This window comes from Lepus europaeus, chromosome 15 (assembly GCF_033115175.1).
Source record: "Lepus europaeus isolate LE1 chromosome 15, mLepTim1.pri, whole genome shotgun sequence".
NCBI lineage: Eukaryota > Metazoa > Chordata > Mammalia > Lagomorpha > Leporidae > Lepus > Lepus europaeus.
In genome coordinates, this window is record NC_084841.1 from 34073749 (window position 1) to 34100034 (window position 26286).

Below are 26286 nucleotides of genomic sequence, written 5' to 3' on the forward strand. Positions count from 1 at the left end.
GCTGGCATTATGACACAACAGGTTAAACCACCTCTTGCAATGCCAGCATTCCATTTAGGTGCTGGTTCCAGTCCCAGTTGCTCCACTTCCAATCCAGCTCCCTGTTAAAGGCCTGGGAAAGCAGCTGTGGATGGTCCAAGTGCTTTGACCCCTGCCACTCACATGGGAGACCCAGATGGAGCTACAGGCTCCTGGCTTTGGGCTGGCCCAGTCCCAGTCATTGCAGCCATTTGAGGAATGAATCAGTAGATGGAAGATCTCTTTGTCTATACCTCTCACTTTGTAACTCTAGCTTTCAAATAAATAAATCTTTATAAAAAAAATAAGAGAAATACCCTTTTATAAAGAAATCTGAAATACATCGGAGGTAATGCTGAAATATGTACAGACAGAATGATAGGATTGTGGGATTTGCTTCAAAAAATAATCTATGGGGGTGGGTGCAGAATTGAATGATGAAACAAGAATGGCCATCCAACTGTGTCAGTTCGATATATGCCTGTTATTCTTCCATTTGCTTAAATTTTTACATTTTACTTTTATTTGAGAAACAAAAAGAAAGACACATCCACTGGTTAACTCCCCAAATCCCACAACAGATGGGATTGAGCCAGGGGATAAACTAGGATTCTGGAAGTCAACCCAGGTCTCCCACACGGGTGGCAAGGATACAACTACTGGAGGCACCATCTACGGCCTCCCAAGGTGCACATTACCAAAAAGCCCAAATTGGGAGCAGAGCTAGGACTTGATACCAAGCACTCTAATGAGGGATGCAGGCAGGTATCTTAAGGGCTATGCCAAATGTTGCCCCACTATTCCATTTTTATATACATTTAACATTTTCCCTAATAAAACTTCCATAAAAATAAATGTATTGATCAAGATGAATTCTAATCCAAAAGAATAAAAAGAAAAATAAAGATTTTACCAACTGGAAATGCCAAGTTCAGTCATTTAGTGAAACTCAGTCTTCAAGATTCATTAGCTCTTTAGCTGCAGGGTCATGTTGTCATCAGCCCTTTGGTTTCACTCCCTGCTAACTCATCTCAGCAGCAACATTACTTGTCATATTAGCAATAATGGGTTTCTGGGCGGCCTCATCTATCATTTTTAATGTTTCTTCTCCTTTTAAGTGGGATGTTTAATGAGAAGGGACTGTTGGAGTCATACAAATGCACCATTAGCCCAAAAGATATATATTACAAAAAACAAACTCTCTCATTGCTGAGTCCCTCTAAAAAGAGAGTGAATGAGACACACAGAGTCTTTCAAAGACAACCAACCTCCCACTTTATGGGAGGCAGTCTGCCTTCTAACACCGGAAGAGGCAAAGAATACGTAATGGAATTCTGCCAGGAGCTTCTGGCACCATGGCTTGGCTGCAGGCGGGTGTTAACCCCACCTTTCTTTCAGTCTCTGACTGAAAACATCTGAGATCCAGTGGGCAGTAGGCGTTCTTACAGTCAAGCAGTTGTTTCAGAAACACTTCATATGAAACACAGCAAGGAGAGAAATAGCTCATTTCCTCCAGAACAAAAACAGACTCAGATAGCAATCAAAAGGCAAAATATCTTCAAGACTGTGACCACTGAGATACGGAAAAGTCTGATTCACATTCTAAAGTCCCTTTACTTACCTAAGAGACTAACATGAGTGAGGACCTGGGCTGGGCGGGCTGATTCGCCAATGAATTTGCTTTTGTTCGTGTCTGACCTTAATGTTAATCTCTTCTATTTTATTTTTTTACTTCTTTTCAGCATTCCCCTTTGCAGTGATTCTCATATTTCTGCAATGATGCTTCAATGTTTCACTTCTGAGAAGTACGGAAAGGGAATTTCATACAATTCTAATAGAAGGCCTGAACACTTGCAAAGAATTCAACTGATAGATAATATAAAAACGAAGTGGGTAAATAAAATAAAGTGCTTCATACTTGAAATTTAGGTTAATAATATGCGATTAGGCAGACTTCAGAATTGAGGTGACAGCTTAAAGGAACCAGGATGCAAAAGAAAGAACATACAAATGGCTGGCCCAGCACTCTTCAAAATCCCACCTAAAATACGCATCACATATACAGCTCATAAGCTTCCAACTGCCATAGGCTTTATCCCACACAATGAAACAGCCATTTCAAGTGGTTTTTTTAAAAAGATTTATTGACATGAAAAGTAATTTGAGAGGGAAGGGTTTGAGAGGGAAAGACAGAGTGAAATCTTCTATCCACTGCTTCATTCACCAAATAGCCATGACTTTCGGGCTGGGCCAGCTAGAAGCAGCCAGGAGCCAGGAATGGCATTCAGCGGCAGGGGCCCACGCAGTTGAGTAACCATCTGCTGCTTTTCCAGCAGCATTAGCAGGGATCAGAAGTGGAGCAGGCCGGCGCCATGGCTTAACAGGCTAATCCTCCACCTTGCGGCGCCGGCACACCGGGTTCTAGTCCTGGTTGGGGCGCCGGATTCTATCCCAGTTGCCCCTCTTCCAGGCCAGCTCTCTGCTATGGCCCGGGAAGGCAGTGGAGGATGGCCCAGGTGTTTGGGCCCTGCACCCACATGGGAGACCAGGAGAAGCATCTGGCTCCTGGCTTCGGATCAGCACAATGCGCCGGCCGCAGCGGCCATTGGAGGGTGAACCAACAGCAAAGGAAGACCTTTCTCTCTATCTCTCTCTCTCACTATCCACTCTGCCTGTCAAAAAAAAAAAAAAAAAAAAAAAAAAAAAAAAAAAAAAAAAAAAGAAGTGGAGCAGCTGTGACTCAAACCAGTGCTCGATCTGAGATGCCAATGTTGCCAGTGGTGGCTTAGCCTGCTGGGCCACAATGCCATGGCAACCATTTCTTTACAAAGTTTACAGAAATGCTACAGAATATTTCTTTTTCAGGTTGTTGTGTTTCCCTCATAAAAGGTACTAAACACTTCGCAAGTACCTTTGTCAGAATGCAAAGTTCATTAAGAGTTAATGAGACTCTGATTCAAATGCCCACTTCATCACTTACTACTTAAAGACACTTGAACAGTTAACTTCTTTTGCCTGAATCTCTTCACCTATAACAACAGGGATGATTAACTCACAGTAGTCCAAAAGCATGAAATGACAATAAACACAGCAAATAATCTAACACAGGACCTGGCCCGTGACACACGCCTTGATAATTGTTAGTTCCCACCTAGGAGGCAGTGTTATGGCGTAGAGGGTTAAACCACCACCTGCGACAGCATCTCATTGGGCCATCTGAGGAGTGAACCAGTGGATAAAAGATCTCAAGCATGCTCTCTCTAAGTCTGCCTTTCAAATAAATAAATATTTCTAAAAAGTAGTTCCCTCCTTGTAAAAAGAATACTTTTATAACCCAGCTGTGGCTTTTAATAGTCAACAGAATCTTGCAAGTAAAAGGGATTTTCCTTAAAGAGTGAGTATATAATATATATTACATTCTAACCAGATGTTAGGTTGGGATTTCTCCTGTCTTGCTTTGACTGATGTTCAAATATCAGAGCTATGAAACCTGGCATGGGGGTGATTTCCCAGATGCACAGTTTATGAAGGAAATGGTCAAAAACAAGTTCCAAGACTCTTTGGACCCTTAGCAAGATCAAGTCACACCATGGTGGCACTTATTTGCTGGAAAGGATCCCGTGATCCTATACCCCATCCATTTCCCAGCAACCAAGAGGAGTAAGGGTATACCTGCCCTTCACAGAGCTTGAACGACTGTCCCTGCAGTTGGGGAACATACACCTTACCCCTATCTGAGTCAGCTAATGTGGCTCAGGGAAGTAACTACACCGGCACCAAAGGCAGTGCAAGAAATATGTGAGGGCTTCCCGGATGTGGGGCATGGTGGGAGAGGGCCGGGCTACAGAAGACTTAGTCCATTGTCAATGGGATACCTCAGGAGGAAGAAAGTTCTCACAACTAGAGCCTGTGTCTGAAGTGGGCAGGAAGCTTCCAGCAATCGTACATCAAGGCAGCTGCTGCAGAAGAGGCCTAGAAGGGGGTATTTAAAGCACCCACCCACCCCCACACACACACACACACACACAAGAAATCAGCCTTAACCACCTTTTTTATGCAGGAAAGCATGGAGCCAGCAAATACTACTACTGTCTACCAGCGATGGAAGAAATTTCCTGTCCCATTTCCTCAATTTCTCCTTCTCCTAAATTTTTCTCCTGGTGGGTGCCAAGCAATGAATTAGGAGAGGAGGTGGAGAGGGAAAAAGCAAAACACTACACACCATTCTACAAATGCAGGCAGCGTAAAGCCGGTGGAGCAGAAGTGAGAGGCGACACAATACAGTACTTCTGAATGCATACTGGAGCACCCTTCACTACTTTTGGCTGGTCCCTTTGATTCCAGAAGCAAGACTGCATTTGTGAATACAAGTGACCCAAGACCAGCTTGTTATCAAGAGAATGAGCTAAAATGTCATGCAGGCTCTGGGTATTCATTAAAGGTAGAAGGAAAGCTTCCCTAACTGAATAAAGTTAAAGGCACCACAGGTGATAAAACTAGCTTTTTTCAAAAAATTTCATGTTACATGTAGAGCTTGTGCAACAAGCTGGGTACAAAAGGAAAACACACGACTTCCACTGCTGCTGCCCAAACACCTCTGTTTTCTTCTCTCTGTGGATGGGGCAGGTGTGCATGGCTGAGTGGACACCCTGGACCCTGTGATCATGGGAGCCTTGTGCACTATGATTATGAGAATTCTTTGCACAGTAGGATGTGGGGTGTAGCTGAATCTCTGAGCAATCACAGTGTCTGTCCTCAGAGGCTCAAAGCTCCCTGATAGTCTGGTGTGGGTCATTGTAGATGGTTCCATGCTAACACTGAGGACCACAAAGATCCTTTGTGCAGTTCATGCACCTGCATGGGTCAGGGGAGGGTTTGTAGTCACTATGGGCTAAGCCTGGGTGCTGACCACCTCGGAAGAGAGGAGGTAAGGGTGTGATTACATCAACAGATGTGACCATATTCACCTCCTGATAACAACAGAGATCTGCCACACCTGACTTGGACATAACCCTGGACTTTCATCCCACCCTTGAGCACTGACCAGAGCTCCCTAGCTCCACCCAGCACACGCCTCTGGATAACCACTGAAGAAGCAGAAACTCCACTAAGTCACAAAGGCATAGTTCAAAGATAGAAGCCATGAAAGAAGAAAACCAAGTGTCTCCACAAATGCCAAAAATAAACACAGAAGTACAAGACACAAGAACAAGGAAGACACTATGACTTCCCAAAAGGAACACAGCAACACTTCAATATCAGAAAATGAAGATGAACAGATTGATGAAATGCCTGAAAAGAAATTCCAAAGAATGCTCATAAGATGACTCAGAAACATGGAGAAACAAAACCATGACATAAAGAAATTCATAAACGATATGGATGAAAGATTTTGTTGATAGAGATACTGAAGAGAAATTAAACTGAAATACTGGAAATGAAGAAATCAATATATCAAATAGAAAATACTGTGGAAAGCCTCAACAACACACCTGGTGGGGCAGAAGAAAGAATATGAGCAGAAGAAAAATCCTTAGAAATGTCTCAGTCAAAAAAAAAGAAAAATTTAGAAAAACTGAAAATCAAGATTTATGTGATACTATCAAACTATCAAACATAAATGTCTTAGGAGTTCCTAGAGGTGTGGAAAGAGATACTGGATTAGAAGGCCTATTCAGTGATGTAATGGCAAAAAACATCCCTAATTTAGAGGAAAAAAGGCACATTCAAGAACTCCTAATAGATGCAAGCAGAAAACTTTCAACAATAAAACATAAAGACTTAAGAAGATCCCCAATTAGACTAACAGCTGCTATCTCATCAGAAATCCCACAGGCTAGGAGAGAATTGAGAGAAGGAGTTCAAATCCTAAGAGAGAGAAACTGTCAACCCAGAATACGATACCCACCAAAAATCTCATTTATAAATGAAAGTGGAATAAAGACCTTCCAAAACAAACAGAAATTCAAAGATTTTGTCACCACTTATTCAGCCTTACAAATGATTCTTAAGGATGTGCTATACACAGTAACAGAGAATGATAGTCATCGTTATGAAAGAATGTGAAGTCAGAAAGTCTCTTAGTAGAAGTACAAAGGACATACAAAGCAGACAATAGGGTTATTTATGAAAGACAGCAGGCCAAGCTGTTATTATCAATAATAACCTTGAATGCAAACGGCCTAAATTCTCCAACTGAAAGACAGACTAGATGATGAATTAAAAATAAGACCAATCTATTTGATACCTACAAGAAACACAACTTGGGGCCAGTGCATAGTAGGTTAATCCTCCACCTGTGGTGCTGGCATCCCATATGGGTGCCATTTTGAGTCCCAGCTGCTCTGCTTCTGGTCCAGCTTCCTGATAATGCACCTGGAAAAGCAGTGGAAGATATCCCAAGTGCTTGGGCACCTGAATCCAAATGGGATATCCAGAAGAAGCTCCTGGCCCCAGTCTTTGGATCAGCCCAACTCTGGCCATTGTGGCCATTTGGGGACTGAACCAGCAGATGGAAGAACTCTCTCACTGATTCTCCCTCTTTCTGTCTAGAACTCTGCCTTCAAATAAATAAATTAAGTAAGTAAGTAAGTAAATAAAAGAAACACAACTCACCAACAAAGAAACACACAGACTGAAAGTAAAAGGGTAGAAAAAGATATTCCATGTTAACAGGAAGCAAAAACAAGCTGGTGTAGCCATCCTAATAGAAAAAAATAGACTTTAACACAAAAACTGTTAAAAGAGACAAAGAAAGGTCCTATGTAATGATTAAGGGATCAATTCAATAGGAAGATATGACTATAGTAAGTGTACATGCACCCAATGCCAGGGTTCCTGGCTATTTAAAACAAATGTTAATGGATCTAAAGGGAGACATAGACTCCAATATAATAATAATGGGGGACTTCAATACCTCATTTTTCATCAATGGACAGATCAACTAGACAGAAAATCAATAAAGCAAACAGCATAGCTAATCTACACTACGGACCAAATGGAACTGATACATACAGAACCTTTCATCCCACAGTGGCAGAATACACCTTCTTTTCATCAGTGCATGCAACTTTCTCTAGTATAGAACATACGCTAGGCCATAACGCAAGTCTCAACAAACTGAAATCATCCAAATATCTTTTCTTACCACAGTGGAATGAAGTTGGAAATTAATAACTTAAGAAACCCTAGAAACTCAATGCAATCAAGGCAATATATGACAAACCCATTGCCAGTATCCTATTGATTGGAGAAAAGTTAGAAGCATTTCCACTAAGATCCAGAACCAGACAAGGATGCCCATTTTCACCACTGCTTTCACCATAGTCCTGGAAGTCTTAGCCACAGCCATTAGGCAAGAAAAATAAATCAAAGGAACAAATTGGAAAATAAAAAGTCAAATTATCCCTATTTGTAGATGAAATGATTTTGTATATAGGGAAGCCAAAAAATCTCTGCTAAGAGACTACTGGAGGGGGCTGGTGCTGTGGTGCAGCAGGTTAATGCCCTGGCCTGAAGCACCAGCATCCCATATGGGCGGCGGTTCAAGACCCAGCTGCTCCACTTCCTGTCCAGCTCTCTGCTGTGGCCTGGGAAAGCAGTGGAAGATGGCCCAAGTCCTTGGGCCCCTGCACCCATGTGGGAGATCCAGAAAAAGCTCCTGGCTCCAGGCTTCGGATTGGCACAGCTCCGTTGCGGCCAATTGGGGAGTGAACCATCGGATGGAAATGGAAGACTCTCTTTCTCTCTCTCCTTCTCTCTCTGCATCTCCTCTCTCTGTGTAACTCTGACTTCCAAGTGAAATAAATAAATCTTTAAAAAAAGAGAGACTATTGGAACTCATAAGAGAATTTGGTAAAGTTGCAGGTATATAAAATCAACACATAGGTATATAAAATCAACAGCCTTTGAATATACAGACAATGCCATGGCTGAGAAAGAACTTGGAAGATCAGTCCCATTCACAATAGCTACAAAAAACTTATATACCTTGGAATAAATTTAATCAAGGGTGTGAAAGATCTCTATGATAAAATTTACAAATGGTTAAAGAAAGAGATAGAAGACGACACAAAAAATATGGAAAAATCATCCAAAAGTCATGAATTGGAAGAATTTATATCATCAAAATCCCCATCAACTTATAGATTCAATGCAATCCCAATCAACATACCAATGACATTCTTCTCAGATCTAGAAAATTTTGCTAAAATTCATATGGAAACACAAAGAGACCCCGGATAGCTAAAGAAACTTAAACAATAAAAACAAAGCTGTAGGCATCACAATACAGGTTTCAAATCATACAAGTTAATTATAATCAAAACAACCTGGTACTGGCACAAAAACAGATATGTAAACCAATGGAACAGAATAGAAGCTGTAGAAATTAATTCACACATCTACAACCAATTAATTTTAGACAGATGAGCTAAAATCAATCCCTGAAGAAAGCGCAGCCTCTTCAACAAATAGCAGTGGAAAAATTGGATCTACACATGCAGAAATAAGAAACAAGACACCTACCCTACACCTTATATAAAAATCAACTCAAAACAGATCAAAGGTTTAAATCTACAGTCTGATATCATCAAATTACTAATGGAAAATACTGGAGAAACTGCAAAGTTACTTGTGTATGCAAAGACTTCTTGGAAAAGATACCAGAAGCACAGATCAAGAGTCAACCAACAGAGTAGGAGAAAATATTTTCAAACTATGCAATTGATAAAGGACCAATATCCACGATCTATAAAGAGCTCAAGAAATTCAACAACAACAAAACAATCAATCAAGTTATAGAGTGGGCAAAGGACTTGATAATGAAATTTTCAAAGGACGAAATACAAATTTCCAACAGACACTGCTCAGGACCACCAACCATCAGGGAACTGCAAATAAAAACCACAATGAGGTATCACCTTACTCCACTTAGAATGGCTATCATTCAAAAATTTTAAAAATAATAAAAAAATTGCTGGAGAGGATGTGGGGGAAAAGGTACCCTTACACTGTTGGTAGGGACATAAACTAGCACAACTATTATAGAAGATAGCATAGAGATTCCTCAAAAATCTGAAACTAAATCTACCATAGCCCTAGCCATCCCAGTCTTGGAAACTTACCCCTATGCAATGAAATCAGCATATGAAGGAATTATTTGTATTCTCATGTTTACTGCAGCTCAATTCATAATAGCTAAGATATGGAATTCACCCAGATGTCCAGCAATTGATGACAGGATAAAGAAATTGTATAGGGACCAGCGTTGTATAGTGGATAAAGCTGCTGCCTGCAATATTAGCATCCCATATGGGCACTGGTTCAAGTTCCAGATGCTACATTTCCAATCCAGCTCCCTGCTAATGCACCTAGGAAAGCAGAAGAGGATGGCTCAAATGCTTGGGCCCCTCACCCCAAGTACAAGACTGGGAAGAAGCTCCTGGCTCCTGGTTTCAGCCTAGCCCACTCCAGCAGTTGCAACCATTTGGGGAATGCACAGTCAGATGGAAGACTTCTCTCTATATATCTCCCTCTAGCTCCTCTAACTCTACCTTTCAAATAAATAAATATTTTTAAATAAAAGAAAATGTGGTATACATACACTATGAAATATGTAAAGATGCTAATGAATTAGAGGTAGTAGAGAGTGATTATATTAAGATCAGACACTAGACTTCAGAATATAGAATATTAGATATAAATGTAAAATTATGAAGAGTCAATTCATTACAAGAACAATTAAAATCTTAACTGTGTATGAATGAAAGTAGCAACAGCTCTAAATTAAATGAAGCAAAGAAAAAAGTGATACAACTAAAAGGAGAAATAGAGAAATACATAATTATAGCTGAAGATTTCACCACTAGTTTCCCAGTAGTTAATATAAGGACAGAGAAGACTTGATCTAATTGATACTTACAGGATATTCTACTCAACAACAGCAGAATAATATTCTTTTCCAGCACACACAGAACAGACTCCAAATAGACTGTCTTCTGGTCCATAAACAAATCTCAAATTTAAAGGGATAAAAATTGCATGAAGTATGTTCTCTGACTTCCAAATAATTAAACCAGAAATTATTAAAAGAAAGTTACATGGAAAAACCAGCAAATATTTGGGAATCAACTGACATATTTCTAAAAAACTAATGGGCCTTAGAAAACACTAACAAAGAAAATTAGAAAGTATTTTGAAGAGAATGAAAACAAAACATGAAAATTTGTTGGATGCCACTAAAACAGTGCTTAGAGAGAAATTCATAGCTTTGCCTGCTTAAATTACAAAAGAAGGAAGGTTTCAAATCAATGATCTAAGGCGGAAGTTGGCAAGCGTTTTCCACAAAGGGCCAAGTGGGAAATATTTTAGACTCTATAAGCCATAGAGCCTTGTGTTAGTCTGTTTTGTTCTGCTCTAACAGAATTTCTGAGACTGGGTAATTTATAAAGATCAGAGATTTATTTTTTAAGCTGGGAAATCCAAGGAACACAGTGGTGAGTCCCTTCTTGATACATCATCTCATTGCAAAAGGTGAAAGGGCCAGAGACCCACAAGGGAGGAAGCAAGGGGCCAGCGCTGTGGTATACTGATTAAGCCGTCATCCACAGCATGGCATCCCATATGGGTGACAGTTCGAGTCCTGGCTGCTCCACTTCTGATCCAGCTCCCTGCTAATGCACCTGGGAGAGCAGTAGAGGATGGCCCAAGTCCTTGGGCCCCTGCACCTATGTGGCAGACCCAGATGAGGTTCCTGGCTCCTGCCTTTGGCCTGACCCAGCCCTGGTCATTGTGGCCATCTGGGGAGTGAACCAGTAGATGGAAGATCTCTGCCTCTGCCTCTCCCTCTCTGTTACTCCAGCTTTCAATCAAATAAATAAATCTTAAAAAAAATAAATAAATAAAAGGAAGTGGCCCAAACTAAAGAGTTTTAACAATTCCATTCCTGAGGTAATTAACCCAACATTCTTTCAGTCACAAGGCAGGGACTTCATGACCTAATCACCTCTCATAAAGGCCTCACTTCCCAACACTGTTGCATTGGGAGTTAAGTTTCCAACACATGAATTTTGGGAGACATATTCGAATAGCCAAGTCTCTACTCCAAATATTCACCTCTACTGTTGCAACACAAAAGGAGTCATAAACAATATGTAAACAAGTGGGTATGGTTGCATTCTAATAAAACTTCATTCACAAAAACAAGCAATGGGCTGGATTCAGTACATGTGCCACAATTTGATGACCCCTACTAGAATATCAGCTACATAAATCAAGTGAATTTTTTTATTGATGCATCACTGTAAAGGTTAGAAAAGTTCATGGCCTTTAAAGTCTGACTAATAAACACTTGCTGAATGAATTAATTAATTTTATTCTCAGAATAAGCTTACTGGGTTAAATATTATTATTTTATGAATGAGTAAACTTTTTTTTTTTTTGACAGGCAGAGTGCACAGTGAGAGAGAGAGAGAGAGAAAGGTCTTCCTTTTCCATTGGTTCACCCCCCAAATGGCCGCTACGGCTGGCGCTGAGTGGATCCGAAGCCAGGAGCCAGGTGCTTCCTCCTGGTCTCCCATGCGGGTGCAGGAGCCCAAGCACTTGGGCCATCCTCTACTGCCTTCCCGGGCCACAGCAGAGAGTTGGACTGGAAGAGGAGCAACCGGGACAGAACTGGCGCCCTGACCGGGACTAGAACCTGGGGTACCAGCGCTTCAGGTGGAGGATTAGCCCAGTGAACCGCGGCGCCGGCCTGAGTAAACATTTTTGACGGTACAGTTTGAGTTAGGTTTTTGTTTACGATGAATTTCTCAAGTATTAAATGTGTTTATTCTGTCAGGTTCTATTTGCCTCTCAATCAGAAAACTTAATTGTAGCTTAGACAGCACCTTTCTTAGCTCCTCCAATAATGACTCTGTCCTTTGTTTTAGACCCTGTCTAGTGCACTTGGGCCTCATTCCTTTGTAATCATAACCTCTACTCTACCACCAATGGCTCTACTCCCAACCTGTGTGTACTGATGGTCCTCTTCCCCACTTAATGCTGTATAATTGTTCAAACCTGCTTAATGCCACTCTTAGGATCATTGGTTACTATTCTCACCCTGTCTAAATATGATCAGAGTCGGCGAACTCGGAAGGCTTCCATAGCCTTGGCAACTCATGACGGGAGCCTAGGGTGGTCACTGGTGCCATAAACTAGAGTGTCAATTTGTTGCGTCAACAACAGGAGTCACTGTGCACTTGCTCCTCATGTAGGATCTCTGTCCTTAATGTGCTGTACATTGTGATTTAATGCTGTAACTAGTACTCAAACAGTATGTTTCACTTTGTGTTTCTATGTGGGTGCAAACTGTTGAAATCTTTACTTAATATATACTAAATTGATCTTCTGTATATAAAGAGAATTGAAAATGAATCTTGATGTGAAAGGAAGGGAAGAGGGAGTGGGAGAGGGGAAGGTTGCAGGTGGGAGGGAAGTTATGGGGGAGGGGGGGAAGCCATTGTAATCCATAAGCTGTACATTGGAAATTTATATTCATTAAATAAAAGTTAAAAAAATAAATAAATGTGTTTATTGACTTACTACATTTTCAACTTGTGATGGGTTTATTGGGACGTAACGTCGTGGAAGTAAGGAGCACCTACACAGTAGGAGGAAATGACTGCCCCATCACCGTTTGTGAAGGAACCAGTATGTAAGCACAAGGCTAACTGTAAAGTCTGATTTCATTTATCATACTAATGGGGAAAAGGCATTTACTAAGTGACTGTAAAAGTGTCACACCATCACGTATATGTTTTGCACCTGTTCTTTGTCCTTACTCATAGTGTGCACTTTCCAGATTCTTTGGATGAAGTGAACAAGAAATATATATGTTAAAATTATATCTAGATCTGTATGCTTATACCTTTATCTATATCATGACTTATGTTTCTATATCCATAAATTTAACTTGTGGACTACAATTTATGCAACTAAACCAACAGATTGAAACTTGAAAACAAACACCCTTCATTTCACAACTAGTAAGACTGGAGACCTAGCTTCTTTAAAACCAACATCATGTCCTGAGACCTCATTCAGTTGCATGCACTTATATATGTAGCATGCATGTTGAAAACATTCATTTGTATTTATTTTTTTCAAATTCACAAAGAAATGAAAATTTTAAGGGAAAATAAGCACCAAATGTCCTATTCTCCTCCAAGAGTCCCTCATTTTAGTCCTCTCCACATAGGTAAGGCTCTTGTGCCACGGATATATGGCAGCCCTATCAAGTAGGCTGCTTATTTCATGCTTTCAATAACCAGCCCCACAGCTGACCACACACATCTGCTTAGCTTCATAAGTCAATAATCTATGCCAGCTGCTTCCCAAACATAGGTGCTAGGAAAGCATCAGAATGTAGATCCAACAGCCTGTACATCTTTCCCTTTTTCTGAATTCACGCAGGGTTTTAGCATCATCACAATAAGCAGGGAACTTGAAGGAGCCAACTATTGTTTTGTCATTTTTCCCACTTTGATGCAGGAGGCAGAAATGTCAAAATTCTGTGCAAATAGGACCAACACTGCATACTCAGAAGCTATTAAAGGGTGAGACAAATCGCATCCAAACCACTTGCTTGTCTTGAAGGCTTCATGGTTATTGCAATCTGAGAGTGTCACAATGAATGGTGATGCCATGATGCCAAGAACTCAAGGCTTAAGCAGCCATTGAAAAATGACTAAATTCATAAAAAAGATAAAAGTAAATGAAAAATGATACAGTAAAGCTGAAATTTTCAGCTTATTGACTGCCAGATCTCGCAATAAAAATATATCTAAATTTTATAAATCAACATAAATCTTTGGGAGATTAGACTGCTGACTGAAACTGCATAAAGAGAGCAGGCTGTGTCTTACTCATAACCTATAAGGGCAAGAAATGTGCCCTCAAAGGGTTTAATTTTTGGCACTTGCATGTGAGTTTAGGATAGGCAGGCTATCCTATAAAAGCTTCTTGTTTATGCCAGTATATTTCCATGCAAATATAAGGATATTTCAAAAGATTTGTGTAAAATGGAATTAAAATATGTTTACTTTGGTACAAAAAACTTTTGAAATCCTTGCATATGAGGGGTCTTCAAAAAGTTCACAGAAAATGCATATGATATAAGAACTATGCATGGATTTCAACGTTTTTTTATTTTTTTATTTTATTTTATTTTATTTTTTAATTTTTTGACAGGCAGAGTGGACAGTGAGAAAGAGACAGAGAGAAAGGTCTTCCTTTTGCTGTTGGTTCACCCTCCAATGGCCGCCGCGGTTGGCGCGCTGCAGCCGGCGCACCACGCTGATCCCAAGCCAGGAGTCAGGTGCTTCTCCTGGTCTCCCATGCGGGTGCAGGGCCCAAGTACTTGAGCCATCCTCCACTGCACTCCCTGGCCACAGCAGAGAGCTGGCCTGGAAAAGGGGCAACTGGGACAGAATCCGGTGCCCCGACCGGGACTAGAACCTGGTGTGCCGGCGCAGCAAGGCGGAGGATTAGCCTAGTGAGCCGCGGCACCAGCAGGATTTCAACATTTTTTCCCCAAAACACATTTGCCTTTTATTTTATATGAACTACCCTCATAGTCCCTCTATAGTGTTAAGCAACAGAGCATCAGAGTAGATGAAATAATAATCACTGTTTAGGGGCCAACACTGTGGCATAGTGTGGTGCCAGCATCCCAAAAGGATGTCAGTTTGTGTTCTGGTTGCTCCTCTTCCAACCCAGCTCTCTGCTGGTGGCCTGGAAAAGTAGTGAAAGAGGGCCCAAGTGTTTGGGCCCCCGCATCTGTATGGGAAACCTGGAGGATGCTCCTGGCTCCTGGCTATGAATCAGCCCAGCTCTGGCAGCTGCAGCCATTTGGTGAGTGAAACAGTGGAAGGAAGACCTCTCTGTCTCTTCTTCTCTCATTCTATGACTCTGCCTCTCAAATAAATAAATCTTTTTTTTTTTTTTTAAAAAAGGTCACTGTTTATGGAATGCTTGCAGTGCTCACTTCTAATTTTCTTCCCAATCTTAACAGAAACACATTGTCTGAATCACACAATTTATAAGGACCAGAACTAAAATTCAAACTAGATCTCTTTCCAAACTAAACCTCCAGGTCTTAGCTCTGAAACCATCCTGAGTCTGAACAAATGAAAATATACACGAGCACACATACAGCCAGAAGTGATCACTGGTTATTAAAGGATCAAAAGTAATGCTAAACAGAAATGACACTACCTACTTCCATTAACAAAAGAGTGAAACCAGACCCAGTGTCACTTTTTATGCTTAATTTTCTTAACCAGATAACCGTGATATTCTTTAAAAACTTGAATTCCCACTCTTACTCTGCTGGGTCCATTCTTTTGGAAATGCAAGATCTCCAATTTATATTAAGAAAATATTTTTTAAAACAATGACAGCAGTCATTCATTGAATCTTCAGCAGGATATATAAAACACTGGAAGATCTTTCCAACAAATAACAATTACATAATGTACTCTCTCTCTATGAGAGCATCCAGTCCCACTGTGTGCTAAATCATACACAAACAAATTTTACATCAACTTTGGAAAGATGCTGTAGTTCCCTTCAGGGAAGAACATGTGAACAGGTTTCTGCTCCAGACCTAAACCACTGTGCAATCTATTTCAAAAATCAATAATCCAAAGAAACAGACATAGTTAAAACTCTGTTACTTCTGTTCATAGCAGCCAATGCTATTCCCTTCTGTCTACAACTTACCAAGATAATAACCCATCTGTTTACTAGATTTCATGTGTCAAGTTCTGTGCTATGTACTTTGTATGCATTATTTCATTTATTTCTGAATGCAGTACTAGAAAGTAGACAATATTATATTATTCCCATTTTACAGATAAGAAAAAGTAGGCAACTGGCTCAAGTTACACTGCTAGCAAATAACAAAAATAGGAATTCGGCCTAGCTCACCACAGAGCCCAAGATCTTAACCACTGAGCTACCAGAGCTAGACAGGACTCTGGAAATCATCTAATCTCAAACCTGCACTGTTTTTTCTTAGCATTTTTTAATGTTAACAAATATACATATTTGTGGGTACTATATACAACAGCATACTCTTTAGCCACAAAAATGTGTAATTTTATTATCTGCAAAAACACGGATGGAGCTAGAGGTCATTCTGTCAAGTCCTTATCTTATAGCTGACACTGTAACACAAAGTGCTCAGGTGATACATTCAAGGTCACACCCTAATAACTGTACAGTTAGGGCTAAAATTCAGGGCTTGTTTTCCTATCCTGCTTCCCCTGCCCCATACGATTTTTTTGTAAAATCTGAAAATAGAAATATATTCTGATTTCCTACACCAATAAGCATTCTAATAAACTGTCAATCTCACTCACTACATAAAGCTCATGAGACTGATATCTCCAAAACCTCCAAGAGCTGCCAAGCCTTATAACTACAGTTGATTGAAAATATTCAGTATTTTTGTAACTAAAATAACAATATAATTCAAATTTGATGAGTTCTGACGACTGATGATTCTATGATGTCTTCCCCTTACATTTTACATATGAATGAATTGTGATCATTCTTTAATATATTCAAACTTGCCACATACTGGAATCACCTGGGTTACTTTAAATCTCCTAATACCCAGCCTACATTCCAGATCAATCCAACTGAAATCCCTGGGGTTGGAATCCAGGCATCAATATGTTTTTAAATATCTGCAGTGATTCCAAAATGCAAACAAGTTTGAGAGCTGGGACTTTAATAATTACGGAAACTTTGAATGAATATTTCAGGTGGTAGCGATCAAGAGAGCTAAATAACACGGTGTCTAACATGGTTGTCAGCTATATTAATCCATTTTGCTCAAAAATTATTGGAAAAAACCTAAGAGGTTTCAGAAAAACTGTCACATCATAGGATATCGACTGTAGCTATTATTACAACATTCCTTTTAGCAGGTGCTTTAGAAAAACATCTAAAAACTTCTAACCACACAAATAAAAAGAGTAACAGGGGCAAGTGTGTGGCATGGCAGTTAGGATGCTGCTGGGGTGCCTGCCACCACATCAGATGCCTGCCACCTACATCAGAGTGCCTGGGTTCAAGTCCCGGGTTTCCTTCCATTTCTAGCTCCCTGCTAATGCACACCAGGGAGGTAGCAGGTGACGGCTCAAGTACTTGGGTTCCTACTACCCACATGGAAGATTGGATGGAGTTCCAGCTTCCTGGCTTCTTCCTAACCCAGTGCCAGCTGTTTCAGGCATTTGAGAACTGAACTAGCGGACTGAAGATTTCTCTCTGTCTCTCTCTCTCCCTCTCTACCTTTCAAATAAATAAATAAATAATTTAAAAATCAGTAATCTATACTAACAGTCAAAATGAGTTCATAATCATGGGCATACATTCCCTGGCTTTTTTTCATGCAGATTCATAAAGCAACCTGAACATAATGAACACACACAGATTAAGCTATTGATTATAGTCCTTTTCTCAATGCTGATTGTAAGGGGTTTTTTGCCCTTGATTTATGTTATTATTAAATGAAAATCATTTGCATTTCATAAGCATGTTTAACCATCACAGGTCTTGCATTCCCTAACTGAAGACAATGTGATTATTTGTAGGGTCACACAACCAGTCAATCAAGAGAGGACTTTAATCACTGTTAGAAAATAATAGAATTAATAAAGTTAATGAACTTATTAATTATCTTTCTAATTAGTTTAAAACTTTAGTTATAATACATATTTGTATTTCTTACTTTCATCAGAGTATAATTAACCAATTTATTGTTTCATTTTTCTAAATTCTGTAAGGAAAGTATTACTTTGCCCTGATTTTGTCTGTTTTTAGTCCCAACTACACAGCAAACTTGCAAGCCTGCATATTTCTCAATGTTTGCTTGATTAAACTTTATTGAAATTAAGAATTACACAGTAAAGCATTTCATTTTTTAAATAATTACATTGTGTTCTCATAGAAACTTGACAAGATTTTTTCTTAATATTTTTAAAATAATTATATCAATCCAAGCATAATGCAGAAGGAAAAAAATGCCTACTTACAGGTATCATCCAGTTAGCCAGGTCACCATATTTGGAAACTTGCATTGCTCCTAGCATTGTCAGATTGACATGTCCTCTACAAAAGAAAAAGAAAAACATAAAGCAAACTTTACAAGGTTTATATCCCCTCATGTCCCCTGAAATACACTTGCTTTCCTCCATAACTGATTTCCAAATAGATCAGCTCTAAGCTGATGAAAAAAAAAAAAACTATTAAGTGCTCTTAATACAAAGAAAAGTTTAGCCACCATTGTCTCAAAAAACAAACAAACAAACAAACAACAAAAAAAAACAAATGAACAAGTATACACAGTTGATACTGTTTCCTTCGTAATGGCAAATGGGATGTGATTTGAGGACAAATAGCTAAAAAGTGAACACACAATTTGAAGAAAATGTTAGAACCCTCAGAAAGAACCCTAGAAGTATTTACTTCAATCTAGTTGGTGCACACGTACATATTGCATTTGAGGGTTCTTTGCATAACAGTGGGCTGGATATGTCAATGCCCAACATTCACTGTGAATAATCCCACATCTTCTTGCAGCCAAACAAGCCCGTGATAGTTTTCTGGCTGGGAAATGTGGCTGTATTCAGAGCCTTGCTAATGCACTTAGGGGATGACTCAGCTCATTCGGCACCGTGTGAAACATGGGGCTCCATTATTACATACCCTCTAATCATTGCAAATGATTCATCGCTGGAGAAAAAAGAGGCTCCTGGAAGAACAGTAACTGTTTCTTTGCCTAAATACACAAAAGAAAGAAAAGCTATTAGCTTGCTAAGAGCACCATGGTGGACAGAGAAGTCTGCACACTCTCTGTTTCTAGAAAGAATGTAAGCTCCCTTTGACAAAATGCAGTGTCACAGGAGTGGAGAACATGATAGGAACTGTCCACCCTGTGATGAGGAATATTTTGTTCACCTACACTGTTCAGCCTGCCCCTGCCTGGTGATAATAAAAAGCAGACCAACTTTTCATTATTATTGTTTGGAAACTCTCTATAGACAATGCATCCTTCATTGCCTATAACTCCCCTGGCTCCCGCCATCCCCCATTCCTTTCACAACTCACTGCTACACACGAAGGGCCACTGGGAGGTGGGGAGGACAGGGACGACACCCGTCAGGAGCGAGTGCCTTTTGAGGGGACTGACAGGAAATGCCCTCAGTTGTTTTCTTAAGCATAGAAATAACTTTCAGTTGTAAGATGAAGAGGTTATGAAAATCTACGGTATTGTGTGGTGGCTATAGTTAAAAATACCACCTTGTACACTTGGGAGGTGATGGATATGTCAGTTAACTTGATTGTGGTAGGTATAGTATACATACATCAAATCATCAGTGTGTACACCTTGAATATATACAACTTTTACTTGTCAACTATACCTCAATAAATGGGGGATAAGAACAAAATAAAAATAAAAATCAGCAAATAATATAAAAAGGCCCTACCTAATTCCATAATATTATTAGCTCAAGACTCTCCCTCTCACTCACTCATCTTTAACTTCTTGCTCCTGTAAGCTGCTATTAAAATTAGAGGGAGCAGGCCTTTGGTCCAGCGGCAAAGCTGCCAGTTGGGACAACTGTGTCCCATACCAGAATGCCCAGGTTCAAGTCCCAGCTCTGCTCTTGATTCCAGCTTCCTGCTAATGTGCACCCCGGGAAGAAAGAAGCAGGTGACAGCTCCAGTAGTTGAGTTTCTGACATGCATAAAGGAGATCTGAATTGAGTCCCAGGCATCCAGCTTCAGCCTCCAGCCTTGGGTTACCGACTGTTGGCATTTGGAAGTAAAATAACAAATGGGAGCTTTCTCTCCTCTCCTGCTCCCTCCTCCTCCCCCTCCTCCTCTTCCCAAATTAATATTTTTTAAAAACCATAGGGCTTTGATGAAATCAAGGAATAAAATGGCAATAATGGCCAACATATTTTATGTTAATTTCCAAGAGGTCCTCTTGAAAGAGACTCTCCCAAAAATCAGCATTTCACAATAAACGTTCCTAACCACAAAAGATCTTCAACATCATCCAGTGCCTATACAATAATATCACCTGACTCCTATCAAAGCTGCTCTCTTTTTATAAACCATTTTTGTGTGTTCAAGGGCATCAGGTGCCCGAGACCAGCTTCTGGTCTCAACCAGAAAAGCACTCACATTCTGTTCAGTCAAAGATAAGTCAACTGTATTAGAATACCCCTTGCATGGGCTCAGTGTCTGAGAGCAGACTACAAAGAAGGGAAGGTGGAAGAAAAGTGGTGACCAGGACTGGCATAGGAAAAAGCTCCCCAATACAACAGGACCAGCATGATCTGACCATGTCCCAGAAAAACACTGCTTCCCTCCACTCTGCAGTCCTTCCTGGAAGCTCACTTTTCCCGTCAATATTTCCCACTATTTGAGCTCAAGTACTGAGAGAGAATAAGCCTATTTATATCATGCTGATTATTTAGCCTCCAAGGGAATTTGATTCTAAACCATGGAAACATTTTCATGTTTTTCAAAGTACCCATAAACTGAAAAGCTTTGGAAAACGCTTTTCATATGGTTTAGTAGGAGCTTTTAGACAGCACATAAGACATGGAGAATTAAATTAGATAATGCATATAAAGCCCTTACTCTAGTGCCTGGTAGAGAGAAAGGACTATCATATATTTTGATAGGAAATGATGAGTAGAGAGACAGGCATGAAAAAAGAAGGGGCAGAATTAAAGGCTGGTGAAGGGCACGGTGATTGCAAAAACACGCAGGAAAGAAAGCATGGGCCACCATCAGCGTTTCCCCAGCAGACCAGGATAGACCTGTGTAGGTGGGCAAAAGCATCTGTACAGGGCATAGGAAAAGACAAAGCTGGAAAGAATGTTTGCGATCACGAGATGTGGAGTGCTATGCTATCTGTACTGTAGTCTGTAGGCCTGCGATTCTTCACGTGGGGTGTACACACATCTAGATCAGGATTTCTCCTCCTCAGCACTGCTGACATCTGGGGCTGGATAACTTTTGGTGGGGGCTGTGCTGGGTGTTGCAGGATGTCAGCATCCCTGGCCTCTACCCATAAAGTCCCAGTAGACTCCCTCTCCTAGGCGTGATAATCAAATATGTCTGCACACATTACCAAATATCCCCAGGAGGCCACAATCACACACAACCCCTCCAGTCTGCTGAAAAGCACTCCTGTAAAAAGTACATGACAGGAGAGCATTTATAGGTCAGGAAATTAAGTGGTGATCCTTTCTAATGCAATTTTAATCAAAAGCCAGTTATTTAAAACATGATTTATACATTAAAATAAGACAACGCTAATAAACACAGAATGCAAAATGCACATTAATACGAAAACAAAAACCTGACTTAGAAATCTCACAAGTGCATGGGGTTGCTGCAGGTTCAAGTTCCTGAAATGTTCTCAGTTCTAAGCACTCTGTTTACACCTTTGTAGAAGTCAGGTTCTTTGTACCAGCAGGGACAGTCCAGTGTATTGAGAAAAAGGGCAAGGGTCAGTAATGCTATCCTGAGTGCATCACTTCACTTGAAGGGCTTCAGTTTCTCAATTAGCATGGTAAGATATGTCACAGTCCACATGGTACAACACATGTGAAAAAGTAGCCTCTAAGTCCCTAAGTGATATGCAAGCAAATGGAATTCATTTTTCTAGAAGCTTATGAGACCACAAGTTAGAAAAAATGATCCTTAGAAATAGTTTTCTAATTATTTTGAAATTTTAAGACACTGATTATACCCAGACACATAACTCTTTGTATTCATTCAAAGGGATTTCTTGGGGGAAAAAAAAAAAAACTTTCCAAATTAACACAAGCAATTGGTTAACTTTTCAGGTAATTTCTAGATAATTTGGGGAGTTAAGGAAACCATCAATTTATACTCTAGGTTCTCTAATTTATACAATTGAAAAAAATCAAAAGCATTAAAAAAAAATCCTCAATGAAAGAGTCAGAATGCCATTCAACTGACTGGGCTTCCCGTAAGCAATGAATTCTTGATTTGAAGAGCAGTTGAATGTTCTGTGTCATACTTCAAAAGGGAACATAGAAAACCGGTGGCTTTACTAGGACAGAGCTCCTCTCAAGCTCAGCAGAATCACGACTACCTACCGTCTAATGATGTTATTGAAAAAATTAACTAATTTCCAAAGAAAGTGGGTTTTATGAACTCAAGCCTGAAATTTGGAAAATGGAGTTACTCATTTTGCAAGTAACTCACTAATATCATAAATTAATTAAACCAAGCAGCAAATATTTTCACAGATCAATGAGCTATTGCTAAAGGGTACAGTACAATTAAATTATAGCCTTGGTTAAATGTCACTGCTTTATCACAGTGGGCCTTTCAGAGTTGAGTTGTGTTAACTAATTCAACTATTCAACCAGAAGCTGTTTCACTTTGAAAACTTTCAAGTTTCAAACGTCAATTCTACTTGGCAGCTGGCCTTTATGTTCAGTTCATATTACTTCTGAGTTCAACACATACTATTTTTGGATGCACAGTAAAAATAATACTTTGCAGGCGTAGAATGAGTAAGAATAAATGGGCGCAGAAAATCATGCTAGAACACGAAAATCAGCTTCTCACAGGAGCCCTACCCCGAAGATGGGCTACAGTCCAGAAATGGTGACAGCGTTGCCTCACGCACAGGCAATGATGAGAGCTAAGAGGCCTGATCTGTTCTTCCTAAGGTCCCTAATGTATGTAACTCTATGAGGATACTTCAAAAAAATTATGGGAAAATGAACTTAAAAGAAGTTTATACAGGTGCAAAAAAAAATGGAAATCTATGCAATTTTTTCATAATACACATTTTCATGAACTTTCTGAAGATCTTTTGCATAGCCCAATAGAATTAAAGGCAAATAATAAAAGGCAAAGATGGGGCCAGCACTGTGGCATAGTGGGTAAAGCCACTGCCTGCAGTGCTGGAATCCCAAATGGGCACCGGTTCAAGTCCCTGCTGCTCCACTTACAACCCTGCTCTCTGCTATGGCCTGTGAAAGCAGTAGAAGATGGCCCAAGTCCTTGGAGAGCTGGAGGAAACTCCTGGTTCCTGGTTTCAGATCGGCCCAACACCAGCCATTGTAGCCATTTGGGGCGTGAACTAGCAGATGAAAGACTTCTCTCTGCCTCTGCCTCTCTGTAACTCTGCTTTTCAAATAAATAAAGAAATCTTTTTTAAAAAAATAAAAGGCTAAGCTTATGAGCACAGGAACAAAGGAGATAAGGCTACCATCCCCAGTTCTCAGTCCCCTTGGTGGTAGAGGACTCCCTTAAGTACCTTTGTACCTCCCGATGCGGACTACAGGGCAGTAAGCATCAACCACGGTGAAAATCCCAGGGCACCAGATCTTTCCCTTTTACCTCCGTGGTCCCATTGCCACTGTTCTCCAAACTGAGAGGGCTGAGCTATTTCAAGTTGGGATTGGCCAATGTGAGGCACAAACAGGAGACCCTGTAGACAAGACCCTCACCCAACACGGGTTGCAGCAACACAGCAGTGTTTCTCTCCCAAAGTCTGTAGTTTTCTGTTAATTGACACTTCCTGTCACAGCAGCTTAAAGACTATGAATTTCACCATCCTGCCTTGGTTTCTCTTAATTCTTCCACAGTCTTGTAAACTGTCCCTTCCTTTAATTCTCCTTAATTACCCCATTTGAGAGTGTTCTCTATTTGTAGACAAGACCCTGATGGACAGACTCATCATTAAATGTGCCTGCACCTGTCCATCCTCCTTTATCTCAGACATTTCCAAATGAAAGGAGACCCCAGAGAGGAACCAGAAAGGTTTACCTTCCTTTCTCAACATTCCATACATTGAAGCATTCTCCAAAAATAAAGAATTTATTCCAATTCCTTACCATGATGAAGCACAGAACTAAATCACAGCAAAAGGAAACAAACATAAAAAAAATAAGTGAGTTCACCTACCTGCATTGATTAGGTCTGCATCAGCTTCATGTTGTAATGGATATGGTCCCTGTCAAACAGAACACATTTCCTATTAGTAAAACTGTAGTATAAATAACTTCCCAAAAGCTCCAGGAAGTTATCATCCAAAGATTGAGGGAAACCTTTTGAAAATAATTCCCGTATTTTCACAGCTCTGTTCCTCACATTGATTAGTCTCTCCTACACAAATAGTGTAGGCAAATCATTAAAGGTGATTAGGCAAATGCAAAGTATTTTCTTACAATGATCATCTTGAAATAAATGTTATGCTCTTAGAAATACAGGACAATAAAACAAGAAGAAGTTATTCAGATCTACAATGCAGCAAAAGTTATTTCGAGAAGGATTAGTGCAAACAAATTACATTCTGTGTTACTTGACCAGAAGAACCTGGGGAGGCCAAGATCAGGCTTTCCAGTATATATCACCAAAAGGCCTGAATTTGGGATTCTAAACTTACCACATTTGAATTTGGATACTCTTATATTCTTGGTACCCAGATTTTCTTAGTAAGACTTTTTTAAAAAAATTATTTTGTATAAGGCAACTCCAATTACTCGAATGGGGTAAGCAGTTTAATGACATAATGCATATTAAACGCAAAAGGAGGAAAAGGGAAAATAAAGAGGCAAAAACTGGAGTCCAAAAAATGAGGAAATACTGGCTGTGAAATGTCCATACAGTTTCCAAAGCAGAATAGAAAATTTATCTTATAAATAAATTGTAGTGGAAAACAATGTTTTAGAACTGTGCAATTTTTTTCTTTAACCTTTGACCATGGATAATTTGCATCAACTTATCTCTGGTCTTCAAGTGGAGGGAGTTGAACACTCTACATAATCTCTAAAGAACCTTAAAAAGGCTAAGTGTCTGACTTTATTTGAATCTGCTTTTAAGCAGATACATATGATTTTTATACCTAGAATTGGTCATGATTATCACTTCAATCAGTAACAAGTATGTATGTATAATATTATTCATACTTTATTTAATTTTAATTTTTTTGTTGTTGTTGTTTATTTGAGAGGTAGAGAGGCAAAGAGACAGAGAGAGGGAGAGAGCTCAAGCACAAGCAAGAACATGCTCCTGTCTACTGGCTCACTCCTCAAACACATGCAGTGCCCAGAGTTGACACAGGGTCAGTGCTGGGAGCTAGAAGCTGGGAACACAATCCAGGCCTCCCATGAGGATGTCAGGGACTCAGTTAGTTGAGTCACTGCCATTGCCTCCCAGTGTCTGTACTGGCCAAAGCTGGAGTTCAGGAACTGGAGCCAGGAGATAATCCCCGACACTCTGATGTGGGATGTGGGCATGTTAACTGCTAGGCTAAACACCTGTTCCTTATTATTTGTTTTAAATAATGGATATACATTATATGTATAACTTTTGTTGCATTAATGGTTAGGGTATACTAAGAAATAATAAAAGATTAGGCATTTTATAAATTGGCATACTATAAATAATGACTAAAAAAATAAATAAAAAAGAATCAAAGAAAACTGCAATTTCCATCTTACCAAACCCAGGACTCCATTTTCACTTTGAAGATGTACAGTAATATTTGGGTTGATAAAGTTGCTGGCCAGAAGAGGGATCCCTATGCCCAGATTAGCTAGAAGAAAAGATGTTAAGGCCCAACATACAAAATGCAAAGAGACTATGCTGTAAAGCTCTACATATATAAATGTGAACAGAAGCTTTATTTAAGGGAACTTACTCTGAATATAATAACTGAATATATTCTTCAATCCCCCTAAGGGCACTATTTTACAATTTTTCAAAAAGAAAACTTCTAACTAGTCATAGCTTTTTCAATAACACTTCCCACAGATATCAAAGTGGTAGCTTCAGAAGCTAGCTCAGAGGTCATTTTAACAAAAATGTAGGACAAAGGACAGATCCCCTGCACCCGGCAACTGTGGGAGTTTGGGGGCATAAGCCCCAGAGCTACGCCCATGCCCTCTACATGAGCAAGGGGCTCCCAGCAGAAGCAGCCTGTAAAAGATCCACTCCCACCCTGGGAGATCTGGGCAATGACACCACTACACCCTGCAACACCAGGACTGTAACAATTCATTCTAAATTTCTCATTGCCACTGGAATCTACCTGGTGGACACAGCGAAGAACCGACCTGCATTCCACGTCCCTGGACTCATAACCTTCAGAGTAAAATCTCCTGTATACCTTGCAGTCACCCTGTAGGGCTGGAAAAGGGTTCAGTT

The 26286-nt window shown here is 40.0% G+C and overlaps 1 protein-coding gene across 1 annotated transcript in view; it reads right to left on the minus strand.

The window, feature by feature from the left end:
* The window catches only part of OXCT1 (3-oxoacid CoA-transferase 1), a 153815-nt gene that overhangs the window by 52803 nt on the left and 74726 nt on the right, over window positions 1-26286 (minus strand). Inside the window, exons 10-13 of the mRNA XM_062212015.1 lie at window positions 25581-25675; window positions 24043-24091; window positions 18778-18850; window positions 18105-18180 (exon numbers count right to left, since the gene is read on the minus strand). Of these exons, the coding sequence (XP_062067999.1) occupies window positions 18105-18180; window positions 18778-18850; window positions 24043-24091; window positions 25581-25675 (293 nt within the window). The remainder of the gene's footprint in view (window positions 1-18104; window positions 18181-18777; window positions 18851-24042; window positions 24092-25580; window positions 25676-26286) is intronic.